Source organism: Dermacentor albipictus, chromosome 1 (assembly GCF_038994185.2).
Source record: "Dermacentor albipictus isolate Rhodes 1998 colony chromosome 1, USDA_Dalb.pri_finalv2, whole genome shotgun sequence".
Taxonomy (NCBI): domain Eukaryota; kingdom Metazoa; phylum Arthropoda; class Arachnida; order Ixodida; family Ixodidae; genus Dermacentor; species Dermacentor albipictus.
In genome coordinates, this window is record NC_091821.1 from 136,460,091 (window position 1) to 136,475,392 (window position 15,302).

Here is a 15,302-nt window from a genome sequence, read left to right on the forward strand (position 1 = left end):
TTAATGGACGTTGAATTGGTCCAGTTATTTTTCCTTCACAGAGTCTAATTTACACTTTAACTACCTATGCTATATTATGCTTTGTCATAGCTTGCAACAGGTTGTCAAACATCCAACACGCATTCACAGCATGTCACCAACGGTCCTTGATCTTGTTTTTGTAAGTCGATCCATTGAAAATTTTTCTGTCTCCGTTGAACCTGGCATTTCTGACCATGAACTCGTGTATTTCACATGCTCGTTGAACTCATGTCAAGTCAGTAAAAACAAGACAATTACTATTAAAGACTTCTCTTGAGCCAATGATGAAAGCGTTCTAGATTACCTTGAAATATGCCTTGACAATTTCCGAGGGCATGATATTACTGTACTTTGGGACACATTAAAAAAAACTGTTAATCACTGCCTCGACAATTATATTCCGAGCAAAACTAAACGAACATCTACAGTTACTCGCTGGATAACAAGAGAAATCTTACACCTTAAAAGAAGAGTTAAGCGCTTAAGATGGCGATGTGGTTCACATGACGAAATTTAAGAAATCCAGAATAATTTAAACCAAAAGTTGGGGCATGCTAAGCTTCGGTACTTCCAGCAAGCACTGCCAAATTTTATTCGCTTCGCACCGAAAAAATTTTGGGCCTTTCTAAGAGAAAAGAACAAGACAATTAGCCATATTGTACACGAGGGGCTTATCATCAATGAAAATCACACTATTGTGGAATATTTTAATCAATGCTTCCACAGTGTTTTTTCACTGATACTACTACACTTCATAACTGTATGCCATGCAACTCTGCACCTGATATTGTGTCACTACAAGGTGTTGTTTCAATGCTACTCAACCTTAAAACCAAATCCTCCCCAGGGCGAGATGACATACCTAACGTTTTTTTGAGGACGTATGCCGAAGCATTAGCACCTTTTATAGTTATTATATTTCAAGTGTCCTTGTCTTCAGCTACCCTGCCTAGAGATTGGCTCTTGCACATGTTGTACCTGTACTGAAAAAAGGTGATGCCATACTAGTAACAAGTTATCATCCTATATCACTAACTTCATCATGTTGCAAACTACTTGAACATGTCATAGCTAAGGAAATTAATAAGTTTACAGGGAATAACAACATACTTTCTTCTTGCCAACACGGTTTTCGGAAGGGTTTTTATACTGTACCGCAATTAACAACAGTTATCCACAGTTTTGCTAGTGTTCTTGATAGGATCGGTCAAATTGATGTAATATTTTTAGATTTCAGAAAGGCATTTTATCTCGTATCACATAGCGAACTTATTAATAAACTAGAACCAGTTAACCTCCCAACCTACTTAGTCTGACTAACCGCTTGCAGTTTGTTTCAATTAATGAACGCTCATCCAACGAACTTCCAGTATCACCTGGAGTGCCCTAGGGCAGTGTACTGGGCCCTTTACTATTGTTGATATACATTAATGACATTACAAATGAAATTCCCGGTTCAAATTAGATTATTTGCGGACAATTGTGTACTGTATAATGAAATTAACTGCCATGAAGATCAATTAGTACTAAACTCTAATCTCCAAAGCATTCTTTCGTGGTGCCGTCAATGGAGCATGGAATTAAATAGCAGTAAAACAGTGTACATGTCAATAACCAAAAAGAAAATTAATAAACTGCCGTTTGTCTACAAACTAGATTCTGAACTGCTTGCGGAAGTCAGCGAGTACAAGTACTTGTGAATCACAATAGCCAACAACCTCAACTGGAGTACTCACATCTCTAACATATGTAACTCTTCATTCAGGAAACTTTGCTTTCTCAGACATAAGCTAAAACATACACCTTCGAGAACTAGGTTAACGGCTTATACATATCTAATTCGACCTAAACTCGAATACAGCAGCATTGTCTGGGATCCCTATACAAAAACTAACATCGATGCTCTCGAAATGATACAGCGTAAAGCTGTAAGGTTCATTTATTCCAAATATCGTACAAGTGACTCTCCCTCTAGTGTAATGATGCAGCATAACATTGACTCTACAATTACGAAGAAAAATACAATGACTAATATTTCTGTTTTCACTCTACAATAATCTCGTCTATAAACCCAGATCCTTATTTAAAACCTCTAACAGCACATCGAACCCGGCATCATCATGCTGACTCTTTAACACCGTATAACACCAGAACTAACCTTTACAAATATTATTTCTTTCCACGAACCATAACATATTGGAACAACCTACCTTTTTCACAGTTATCTAATGCTGATTTTTTAGAACATATAAGTCTTTGGCTTCACTGGCATTAATGTACTGTGGATTTATACCTACACTTATCCCTTTTCTAGTGTTTGATTATCCTGTCTCGTTGGCTGCATTAACGGCCTCGTAAAATGTTTTTTTTCCTGCTTTTTTTTCTGTGTATCTACGTGTGTGACATGCTTTTGACAATTTGGTCGTGTTTCAAGTGCGTAAACAACTTTAAATATCATTGTGTTGCTACGCTTCACTGCCCCGCACTTGACGTTGCTATTTGCTAATATTTGTACGGTTCATGTCTTCTTTCTTTTCATTTTTCTGCTTTTACTATTGTTACTCCTCTTTGTTGCTAGGTATATGATCTTGTTATATGCTAATATTTGTACGCGTTACTTGGATATATTTTTATGTACTTTTGTCCCTCCTGCTTGGGCCCTCTTTTGGGCCTGCAGTATTCTGTAAATAAATAAAATTAATTGCAATGGTGCAATTATTAGGGGCTGAAGGTATACTTTACTCAGAACTCCTGCAGTGCAAAATGAAAAATGCAGTCTTTTTCACCCCGTTCAGTGCTGAAAGCAGACTAGTTCAGAAATAGACTGCTTCCAAACAGAAACTGTGGTGAACCTTCACTTTTTTGCTGATTTGAAAGCTGTTGAGTCAGCCTTTTTAATATTGTTGCATGTACTGAAAGTAGTATTTTTTTTAACCACATTTCCTCTGCATTTTTGTTGTCACTCAAAAGCAGAAAAATATTCAGTACATGTTTTCATATACAAAGCCTATATTTTTTTAATATATGCATTCCATTTGACTAGAAATATTTGCCATTTGAAAACTCCTATTAAAAATGCAACGAATTATTAACAGCTATTTGTTGTAAAAAGCAGCAGCCTGAAGGCCTTTTAGCCACTCTAATCAACATGACTGACTTAATTCCTCTATCTTGGAGAGCTTGGCATGCAGATGTCAGTGTCTTTCATTTGTACCACACAAATTATGCAATTGAAAATCCCTTCTCTCTCTCTTTTTTTTTTGCAACATAGACAGCATGCAATCTGAGTATACCATTTTAGCATGAAAAATCCAGTGGTATGCCCATAGGAATTTCCTAAATTATCAAAACAAATGCAAAGGTCACAGTACCTATATATCAATGCAGTATACATGCAATGATAAAATCATCTGTATTGCAGAATGTGTGTGCCATATTATAATGTATAAAATAGTGTTCATCAGTAAGGAAGAAATTTCATTTCTTACCAAATGCCATAGCCCATCTGAGCTGCTCAGTGCGAGCTCCACTCAACATTGGCAGCATGGTGCCAAGTAGGGCTTTCAGGAAGGGCATGATACCAAATGCTGGATAAAAAAACATCACACCTTTAAGCCCTCTGTTCAGATTTACCTAAGAGTGCACAAAGACATTTTCAGCAGAATAATACCGAATAAAAAGTGTGTCAATACACAATTTACATGTAGAATTTGATCATAAAATGGTGCAAAACTTAAAATAATTCCAAAGCCCCTTAATTAGTATGGCTCCAGTAATGCCTTTGTTGGTTTTATGAAGTAATAATAATTAAGGCTTTTTAGCATGCTAGCAATAGCATTACACAAAATATCACTTCAAGCTATTGTGCCACCCATTTCAAGGCAAAAAAAATATAAACACTTTTGAACAGTTTCCAGAGGCCCTTGAACCACATTTACCTACATATTAATGTAGCCAGTTTTACTTAAAGGGACACTAAAGGAAAATATTAAGTCAAGCTAAAGTGATAGATTAGTGCTCGAGAATCTCTAGGGAGTCAATATCATCATGAACAGAGCCTTAATAATAGAGAAATTAAGGTAAATGCAGGACATGATTAGAGATTCCCCCAGGACATTCCAAGTACTTGACCGATGACGAAAGCACTCCTTAGTTAAAATCCGTCACGAGTACTCAACCACTCATTGCAGAAACAATCCTTGTTTTGTATTATATGACAAAATAAAATGCTGCTCATCCAGTTCCATTTCATTTTTAAAAACAGGAACTCATTAAAATTACCCTTGACAACGACACAGGCGGTCGAAAGGTTTCGTTTTCATTCAACTCCGTGCCACCCATGCTTTCGCGTTTCAGTAGTTTCGTTATCACGTAGTGCTGCGCTGGTTTTTCCGGCTCACGGAACTCGCACAAACTGCAAGTAGCAGAGAATTCAACTTCCATGTGATGTTGCGGGATGCCCAAACGGTCTACGCCACTCAACCAAAAAGCAGCTGCTGTGGTGAATCCACTTGTCTTGGCTCGGTACCACCGTCTATTTGGCACCGTTTTGCTCACGGAGGGCAGCAAAGGGCGGGGATGGCATATGCAACATCACCACTCCCCCTGTTGTGTGGCAGGAGATTTGAATTTTGAAAAAGGTATTCGGGCCCTTCAGATGCAATTTTCTCATAGACTAAGTCTTTTCTTGGCACGAAACAAGTGTTGCGATGTTTCTGGAATGGTATTTAAACAGTCCATGTCGACTCAGTATTTGCCTTTAGTGTCCCTTTAATGGAGACAAAAACAATGAATTCATGCTGCCACACCCCAACACAAAGCTGTTATTTTATTGTCTCATTCAACTACAGCACAGCAACCATTTAACTAGCAAGTTTTGTTTATTTTTCAGGAAATGCTTTCTCACAAGATTTTTGTTAGTGCTTTTCCAATTTGAAATTATGTTGTAAAAATGGTTTATTACTTGTATGTGGCTGAGAACTTTTTTCTGAAAGGGCAGCTTTGACTTGACTTGGCACACAAGTAAGCATTGAATATTACAACTTTCTAAAAACATGCTAGAAACAACGAAGTATAAACAGCCAAAGAAACTGTCAGTATCTAGACAAAATATTCCAAGATTATTTATGTGCCACCTATGACATGTGCAACAAGACTTGGGTAGCAGGCTACATCAAATGTGGACCAGAGGCCTAATTTGGGCGTGATACAGTGCATGAACACTTGAGACTTTGTGGAGACTCATTTTAATGCAAAAGCATTAAAGTCCCCATGTCACAAAAATCCGATGTCCGAGTCTTCGTGAGCAAAAACTCCAGTCTATTTTTGGTATATGTATATGCCACGCCTTGTTATATGACATGTGGTATATGCGAGTTATATTGCCACATCATTCTATCACTGAAGTTGCTCATACCTTGTCTTACAATCTTGACAAAGTTATTCCATGGAATTTTGAGAATGAAAGCCCACAAACAATTGTCATGAAACAAAACAATGACAGTGCATGCCTTTTATGTGAAATCTTCTTACAATGAAATATTAAAAGTGCAACACAATAAGAGGAACCTGAAAATTATGAAATTTTTTTGGCGCACCTGTGCACTACCTCCGGGATTGGCCCATGCAAGAGGCTGCGCTTTTTACCAGAAAGCTCACCTTCATGCATAGCATTCATAGCCAGTGTTTCCCAGTAAACATTATGGTTACATATGCTGCAATTGGCGGGATGCGTGAGAAGCAGTCGGGGAACTTTGAATGCTATTGCATTCCACTCTTAAAGACAAAGTTTAAGCGTCCTCCAAATTTTTCATTTACAGCACTAAGCCAATGTGCAATAGAGTTGTTGGCATTGAGATTTCCAAGGTTCTTTTTGGTTTGGTTTTTCGCCATGTTGGATATTCTTTCTTTACAAAATTATGAAAATTACAGGAATCACTGGAAAGCAAACAATTAAAGCCAGCCCACTTGCTCCCAATCTTATGAGTCTAAGCTTCCCCAACAGGGTAACAGTAATGTTGGAGAAAATCTATTCTCATTTCAAATACAATGCAGAGAGCCAAAGAAGAGTGTTTTTTTTTCATAACGACACTGACGGTTGGCAAGGGCCAGTCCAGCAAGGGTCTCCAAAACAAGCGGGTGTGGCAGAGAGCCCGGCTGAAATTTGGCCTGGACCAGCTCCATTGTCTCAAGGGGGTACTGTCTGCCCAGGGCTATCACTATCCCACAGAGAACACTGTCTGTTGCCACTTCCTGCACAAAAAAGTGAAAGCATAGAAAGTGCAGTCACAAATGAGCTAGCACAAACTGGCATTGTCAAAAGCCTTTACTAGAGCTGAACATATGGTGAAAGGATGTTAAATACAATGACAAGACCTAAGCCATCTCTACATTTTCACCTGCAAGTTTGCTCCAACTTCATTGCCACACCACTTAAACCTCACATGTTCACTTGTGCACAATGTCTAATCTTTACTCAAGCATCAATTGTAGCAAGCAATCCACAGTGCAATAGCATTCCATGGGGAACAAGTATAAAACACATGCAGCTCAATGGACAAGTATGCTAGGATAGCTTTAGTGATATAGTTACTTGTGTAATAGATGCACATTTTTACTCAAGCATCAAGAACAGCAAAAACCCACAGCGTAATAGCTGATGTAATATTATATATAGAGTATGTCATAGTCAGTGACAGTGTTCGATGATGTCAAAGAATGGGTGAGATGTGGTGAACTGACAAATTACTTAACTTTTTAACTAGAACAGACTTTGATGAACATGAAAACAGGGACAGCAAAAATCTATTAGTCTTATCAGAAGCTTGTCTTAAAAAGAAATGATCCACAAAATTCAAAATCTGCTATTCCTGGAGCACCTAAATTTCTAAGCCCCAATAACTAAAGGCAGCTGCAAAAGACTATTTAAAAGATATTCATTAGAAAAATTATAGCCAAATGCACTTTTAAGCAACTGAGTGATTGTTGCTTGCTGGCACTGTCATCATCAGCGTATTTTATGTCCACTGTAGGGCGAAGGCCTCTCCCTGCGACCTCTAATTACCATTGTCCTGCGCCAACCGATTCCAACTAGCACCCGTAAATTTCCTAATTTCGTCGCTCCACCTAGTCTTCTGCCATCTTCTACTGCACTTCCCTTCTCTTGGTACCCATTCTGTAACCCTAATGGTCCACTGGTTATCTAATCTGCACATTACATGACCTGCCAAGCGCCATTTTTTTCTCTTAATGCCTATTACAATATCACCTATACCCGTTTGCTCTCTAATCCAAACAACTCTCTTTCTGTCTCTTAAAGTTATGCCTAGCATTCTTCGTTACATTGCTCTTTGTGTGGTCCTTAACGTGTTCTCAAGCTTCTTTGTCAATCTCCAAGTCTCTGCCCCACGTGTCAGCACCGGTAAAATGTACTGATTGTATACTTTCCTTTTCAATGATAACGGTAAGCTCCCAGTCAGGAGCTCACAATGTCTGCCGTATGAGATCCAACCCATTTTTATTCTTCTGTGAATTTATTTCTCATGGTCAGGGTTCCCTGCGATTAGTTGACCTAGGTAAACATACTTCTTCACAGACGCTAGAGGCTGAGTGGCAATCTTGAACTCCTGTTGCCTTGCCCAGTTATTTATCATTATCTTTGTCTTCTGCATATTAATCTTCAACCCCACTCTTACACTGTCCCTGTTAAGGTCCTGAGTCATTTGTTGTAACTCGTCCGCAGTGTTGCTGAACAGAACAATGTCATAGGCAAACCGAAGGTTGCTGAGGTACTTGCCGTCGATCCTTACTCCTAAACCTTCTCAGTTTAATAGCTTGAATACTTCTTCCAAGCATGCAGTGAATAGCATTGGAGAGATTGTGTCTCCTTGTCTGACCCTTTCTTTATATGTATCTTCCTACTTTGCTTGTGTAGAATTAAGGTGGCTGTGGAATCTCTGTAGATACTTTTCCAGGGTATTCATGTAAGCGGTCTGTACTCCCCAATTACGCAATGTCTCTATGACTGCTGATATCTCTACTGCATCAAATGCTTTTTCGTAATCTATGAAATCCATTTAGAGAGGCTTATTGTACTCTGCAGATTTCTCGATAACCTGATTAATAACACAGATGTGATCCATAGGAGAGTATCCTTGCCTGAAGCCAGCCTGTTCCCTTGGTTATGTTACAGTTGGAGTGTAACACCCTGGGCAAAAAGTATGCTCTACCACCATGCCTCATCGAAACGACAAGTGGATTCCTAATTTGCTGTGGTTGTCTGGAGTGGATGCCGGTCTGGCGGACGCCCCGCAGCCTTCACAGGCCCCTTTGTGTGTGTGCGTGAAAACCCCTTTCGTGAACCCAGGACCTGCGGGCTGCTGCCAGAGGAGGCTCATACGTAAGGACGTCAACAGGGAGAAAGGATCAATCGCCCATCCATAACCAGACGCCCTTTCTGCAATCCAGCGACGCACAAAAGAGAAGTGCTCAGCTGCCTACGATGCCCAGGACCCACGGGTTGCCACCAGCGGAGGCAAAATTGGGAAAACATTGTCCTGGGAAAGTGGGTGCCGCCGCCAAGCACCGTGGGACTCAGTGCATGTCACGTGACATTGACGTGAGCAAGATCCCACCTACAATTTTGGTGGACCTATTGCCACCCAGCGGGCGTCGTTGGTGGAGGCATGGCTAAGGCAATCGTTTCGCGGAAGAACATTTCAGAATACGGGCCCTGCTTAAAAAAATTTCCAGTTTGTGTTAAGCGGATTTGGTTTCCACTGAGCCTATGAGAATTCAGCCAAATATTTACAGTGTTTCTCAAATCCGAAAATTCAGCTTAACAGGTTTTATTTTAACAAGAGTCTGCTGTACTTGATCTAGATGCATCCAGTATATTTCGGTAATTGAAGCAAGTTGTTTGTACATGCCATACAATACTGCCAACCACCAATGCCAGTTTTCCCCCCAACTCAAATGAAGTTTTACCTAAATTGCCCTAGATTTTTGTGAAATGTGGCGAGACTCAAGCTGAAATGATGTCACTGTGCAAGTTGTTATGCTAACAATGGGGCCTCTTACTCGAAATCACATATACAGCAGAAGACGTCAGTATGTGTATACTTTGTTGTTGCCCAAAGTTGTTTTGCACCTACTGCAGAGCACCAAGATTACACGGAACCTTGTTCGAACAGTGCACCCCTTCGAGACACCAATGTAAAAGATGTGAATAATTTTCTTTGTCTGCCGTGTACTGATGCAACATTGCCACACTTGCATGTCATCTGTAGTGAAGCACAAAATATGTGGCAAATTTTTATCTTTCATCCACAGCAATACTCACCCAAACACATGACCACTAGGACTCTGTCCAAGGTTGCTCTGCCTATCAGCGGTTCCCAGTAAATTTTAGTAGATGTGCATGTGTAGTTGACTGTTCAATGCCACAACTACACTGTCATGCTTGGCACTAAGTATTTGTGTCGGCTTACGGCCAGATGTGCCTGTACTGCTTTGTTTAATATTCCAGCATATGTTTGTTTTGCTGTTTACAGAATAACAATTTCATTCAGAGCGCACAAACATCGACAGCACAGCTAAAGGTACTAACGGCAAAATCGTAGTAGTAGTACTGTGCCACCTTCCACCCTGTCATTTACTTGGCACGATGCGTGCACTGCACTGTCATATGGTCGAAAGTCATGCTTTGGATGTGGTGCAAAGGTCATTTGCGGTGATTGTTATCAAAACATGCCATCACGTCAGTAGTTTTGCCGTTTCAATGTGATTGCCTATTTCCCAAATAAGGCTTAAAATCCTTATATCTGGTGAAATTTCCCTATATTTCGCTACATTGGCGCCATACAACATTTAGATATGAAAAAAAAAAGTGATGGCCTTCAAAGCTGTAGTTGAATATACTCTTAAATGCTCTTGCCATTTTTACCGAAAGTGCATTTTAACAAAGAATCCCATGAAAAATGAGGCAAGAAATGCACTGCACCACACTACAGGGTCAAGCTACATATTTAAGCTAGCTACAAATCAGCAATTATACCTAAATATTTAACCGCTTAATGGCAAAAAAATTAAGAATTAGATTATGGGCTTTTACGTGCCAAAACCACGATCTGATTACGAGGCCCGCTATAGTGGGAGTCTCTGGAAATTCGGACCAACTGGAGTTCGTGCACTTAAATCTAAGTACACGGGTGTTTTCACATTTTGACCCCATTGAACCGCCATGGCAGGGATTCGATCCCGTGACCTCGTGCTTAGCAGCCCAACACCACAGACACTAAGCAACCATGGCGGGTCCCTTTAATGGCAGTTTGGTCGAAAACAAATGAGTGGTTATTTTTCATGACAAGCATAACTGCAATGCTTTCTTCGTGGCATCTGCAGCACAGTGTAGGTCAGCCATAGGCAGTGAAACACTGTTTCTCACTAAGTGCAGGTCTAGAAGCAAGAAGAAGAGCAATTTAAGAGGTTTTTTTTTTCTCTGTATGTTACAAGAACTAAGCCCCTGACAAATTATCCACAGATTACAATAAATGGGGTTTCTATTCTCTTATCTCATTAATGCACACACAAAAAAAAAATTTAGATTTAAAGAAACAAACAAGCTTTTGGGTTTTAGAAATTCAATAGCCCTACCATAACCTTAAATTGCCCATCAAAATAGAAAAGTGTTGAGAAAGGCACCGCCACTCACCTTGGTACGTGTCATCTCCTCAATTGTAGTCTTACAAACATTGTTTAATAGTGCCTTGTCTAGTTTGTCAACAGAATCTTTGCACACTTCATGCATCACAGTGAACAGCAAGTTCCTATGAGAGGATGACAACTAGAAAAGAAACGAGAGTTTTGCTGCATTACTCCATGAGGCAATATCCACATCAAAGACCAAGATTTGCTCAACAAGGCATACTAGGGGGCAAGTGATTTCATGCTTAGACATTGAAATCACCAAGTGGAGACAAGACAATGACGAAGTTGGCAGGATAAAAGCGAATTTGTAAAGCAAGTTCGTGCTTGTCCTGCCAACTTTGCTTTCATGTTATCTCTACTTCTGGACAAAGATCTGCACCAGGAAATCATATTCAATTAAACATTTGTATCATTCAGACATGCACAGAGTTGCTTGGAGGCGATATACACAAAAAAAGACGATATTTACTTTTGACTCCTTCGTCAAGTAGTCATGGCAGCTACTCAAGACAAGATTAGGCCAATGGTTGCCAATAACTTGTAGCGAGTGACTGACTGCACGGCAGACGCTCTCTTGTTTGTCTCCCAAGCTTTCCACAAGGGCTTCAACAATGCCTGAATAGAAGAAACATTCACTTAGACATGCAGCAATTATATGGGTTATTTTCTACACGGCATGAATTTCAGATCTGTATTAGCACCACGCAACCTATGACATTATGGTCGCACATAGGCTACATGGCCAAGAATCATCAGAAGCCAAATTCTGGATACCATGAGAATAGCTTTTTTTAAAGCCGAATTCTCTTAAAGCTTGGAATTGGGAGATACACTGTGTTATGCCACATAGCAAGCATGCACTGCAGCCTTCAATTTAAGGTCACATGTATGGGCTGCAAAAATGACAAAACTTTTTGCAGCAGCCAAATGTTATCCAGACTTTACTCTCAGTGGTACAATGTACTTTTCTTATGGCTGGCTGTCAGTGTATAACATTGTAGCATCTTGCAGCATTGGGAGGCTATGCACACTCAAAGAATGCTCAATAGCACAGAAAAGCCATACCGTCAACCTGGCCGCCCGTCTTGAAAGAAGCATCTGCAACCATCTTCAGTGCTTCGGCTTCTATGCTTGCTTGATGCTGGTCAGTGAGATGGCTGAAGGAGGTGAGGAAGCAACCAGTAATAGTATTAAATACAACTGTATAGGCTAATAAGTTGATGCTGCCTAGCTAATTGTACACTATTAACAGCGACACAGTGAAGCTAATTGCATTTCTTTCTTAAATACAAAAAAAAAGAAATTGTAGCTGGGAGCAAACCTTTACATGTGAACAGCAAGTTGGGGGGGGGGGGGGGGGTGAATAGCAGTTTTTGAAACCAAATCAAATACAAATGGAATAGTGCCAGAATCGAACAATGAATATTTTTCTAATAGATTGCAAATAATGTACAGGCTTTTAACCAATAATAAAAAACAACTTTAACATCCTAGTTTTCCCATCAATAATGGAGTGTGTCATTACACTGCACATTATAAAGCATCCTTTATTAAAAGCACAAAGGAAACATCAAGAACAACTAGGCAGATTGTTTGCAAACACAGGGTTCTAAAGAGAATTTGTCATTCATAATCAATATGTAAAGCAAACCTCGTGGACTAATTATTATCTAAGTATACCGTCATGTCAAGACATGCGTGTCATCTGCAGCAATGGCAGAGTGAAAAAAAAACAAGCACTTTTTCTTTAGTTCGAATTATCACGGCAGACAGGCAGACAGTCCACAATTGTATAAAGTATAATTGTATATACAACAACTGTATAAAGTATGCTGCAATGAAACATATTCTGATTTAATCTGACGAGTGGAAAAAGGTGAAGAGTGTTCCAATAGTACCAAACAATATCCATTGCCAAATGCCATGTCTAATTATTCTATTGCGAGTGATCCAGTTACTGAAAAAATCTGGCTGAATGAGCGACACAGCATGGTCTAGTAATGTCCACTCAGGATGGGATGAAAAATATTGCATTTCTGCTTCAATTTCATGTTTGATTGTGTTCAGTTGACAATGTAACATATTAAGAAATATACATATTTTCAAATAGTGAGTACTCGATTCGAGGACCAAATTCAGTATGACAATATTCAATTCATTATTTGAAAGTTTTGGATATTTGCACACCCCTAAAAAGCAATAAACAAGCACATTATAGTGTTATGCAATGAGGTGAGTGCTAAATGCATCAGATAAAGGGAAATTGTGTTGGTTCAGTGCTTGTAAATCAATGTCCCCTTAAAATAAACAAGTACCACCAGCAGCATTTTAGAGCTTAAAGAGGGGCAGGCAATGGGTGGGGGAGGGGAGCTCTGGGGCGTAAAAAAGGAAGGGAATCATGAGTACCTGTGCAATTCAAATAGCTGTGAAGTGCGTCTTTACCGAAATGATGAGTTGGTAGAACAGGCTTTAACAAAGAATATACACATACCTATGCTTTATCAGTTATGCACTATACAAAAGCTAGCTTCTTTGCTCAGAGATGCATAAAACATTTATCACAGCCAGAGAAGTTTCACATGACAGCTGCTGCCACTCTGTAACCACATAGCTGATTCCAGTCAATTATGCTGCCTGTACTCCTGCTGTGTTGTGTTTTTCAAGAAGGCACTTAAAAGCACAACCACACAAAACTTACAATAAGGAAGTGCAAGGCAATAGAAAAAAAAAATAAGCTGTCATCTGCACAGGCGATCTTAAACTTGCTTTATGGCTGCGAGGTTAGAATAATTATAATTTTGACGGTTGCTGTTAACACTGGAGAAATATAACACGAGAATGCACAGACCTTAACATTACAAGATACAACACATCAATGCTGCTCGAGGTTATGATCTCATTAACTATAGCACTCAAGTAAAGAAAAAGAAGGAACTACATAGTTAATATAGTACGATAGCATATCTGCGGTCTAGCCATTAGCTAAGAGCGATACCAACATTATTTATAATATTTACTAACGGCTCTTTGTCCAAGCCATCGACGTTGGTAGACACAGCACGCGGAGAGCTTGGTCAGCATTTCCTAACGTAGTGTCGGAGGAGCCCCCAAATAAACACTATCAGATGGTCAACGCATTCAATGAAAGTCACAAATGTAGTATTCCTCCGTAGCAACATTTTATTCCTCTATTTCAAGCGCCACATTTCCTATTGAGTAGAAAAGCACACTCGAATTGTACCACGAACGAAAAGTCATGCAGTGTGTGCAACACTAACCACACGTTAGGTACATTTCAGGGTGTCATCGTAAACAGTCTACGATAATGGTGATGACACACGAGGCGAGCAAGAGTCGGCAACCAAGTATCAAGCTTTGTAGACACGCCTCCTTTGACTAGCCGGTTTCTTTGCACCAATTATGTCCTTCAACGTACTCATCACTTCTTTTAAGCCGTCAAATCTGCAGTGAAGCTCGCTTGCTGTGTTTATTTTTACAAAAGATGAGAGCATATCCGGGCAGAAAATGTATAAAATTTTCTGTTGTGCTGCAAAGTAACATGAGCTTTGGTGTCACATTATATAATATACTCACAAGACTTTCGCTTTTGTGATCGTAGTACCAACACGACCTTCGAAGATAAGGCATCATCAATGATCATTTGGTTTAACGCACGCAAGATATGGAGCAAATGCAAAGGTCAAATATCACGCTTGTAGCAACATCCAACGCCTCTACAGCCAACCAGCCGTCCATATGCAAACGTAAACCATAGAATAAATTGTGTAAACCGTAAACCACGGCTACAACAGCGCCACGGGTGGCGGCGGTGGCTGCCACCGGGACCATTGCTGGCGAGAGTACACGGAGTAAACGTTACTCTCGTTACGAGGTGCCCACCAATGAGTGAACGACAAATCTTCGGCTTTTGCAGAACACTTGTGGGGGGTTGGGACGATTTTATTTGAGCAGCGTGTGGTTTTGCTACTTTATGCATAAGAAAATTCTCTTGAACTGTGATCTTCGCTTATATTCAGGCAGCAAAAGGTACGTGCACCTTGCACGATCACTTCCTTTTTAGCGCGCGGTCACGGGCAAGTACAGTTCGGAATTCACTATCACCGCGGAGGTTTGGTCAATAATTGATTCTTGCCTTTTCTCCTGACTACAAGCGCTTGCCACGCGTTAAGGAGCTCGCTAGACTCTAGTGCCTGTTAAACTAATCCTTTTAGTTGAGTTGCGCTCAAGCTGTGTTGAATTCTTAATCGTTGACGACTGTTTTGTCATCGAGGTCACCCACAGTTCGTTTTACATATAGTACCAGAGCTGTTATGCGCGAATTATTGTGGTGTAGTGTTCTCTAGGCTATCGTTGATATGTATCTACGTCGTACGCGTTAATTGTTTGAAGATTACTGACAGTGATGCGCTCTGAATTGTGGCTGAGGTTTCTTTTGCATAGTGCGCGACGTTTTCGTATCGTAATCTTCGTAGGGTCCTGAACGTCGGCGATGGCTAGCTCGCGAGGAAAAAGATCTGCCTGATGAAAGATATAACGCTAGGACAGGAGCCTTA

The 15,302-nt window shown here is 40.1% G+C and overlaps 2 protein-coding genes across 3 annotated transcripts in view; one reads left to right on the forward strand and one right to left on the reverse strand.

The window, feature by feature from the left end:
• c11.1 (maestro heat like repeat family protein c11.1) overlaps nucleotides 1-14,771 on the reverse strand; it is a 193,255-nt gene extending 178,484 nt beyond the window's left edge. For both annotated transcript variants that reach the window (XM_065444129.2, XM_065444128.2), the window contains exons 1-6: nucleotides 14,323-14,771; nucleotides 11,794-11,885; nucleotides 11,198-11,343; nucleotides 10,733-10,864; nucleotides 6,117-6,273; nucleotides 3,510-3,608 (exon numbers count right to left, since the gene is read on the reverse strand). In XM_065444129.2, coding sequence (XP_065300201.1) covers nucleotides 3,510-3,608; nucleotides 6,117-6,273; nucleotides 10,733-10,864; nucleotides 11,198-11,343; nucleotides 11,794-11,836 — 577 coding nt within the window. In that variant the 5' untranslated portion in view covers nucleotides 11,837-11,885; nucleotides 14,323-14,771. The remainder of the gene's footprint in view (nucleotides 1-3,509; nucleotides 3,609-6,116; nucleotides 6,274-10,732; nucleotides 10,865-11,197; nucleotides 11,344-11,793; nucleotides 11,886-14,322) is intronic.
• A 15-nt stretch (nucleotides 14,772-14,786) lies between these two features.
• The window catches only part of Herp (Homocysteine-induced endoplasmic reticulum protein), a 59,205-nt gene continuing 58,689 nt past the window's right edge, over nucleotides 14,787-15,302 (forward strand). Inside the window, exon 1 of the mRNA XM_065444131.1 lies at nucleotides 14,787-14,857. The gene's annotated coding sequence lies outside the window, so the exon portion shown is untranslated. The remainder of the gene's footprint in view (nucleotides 14,858-15,302) is intronic.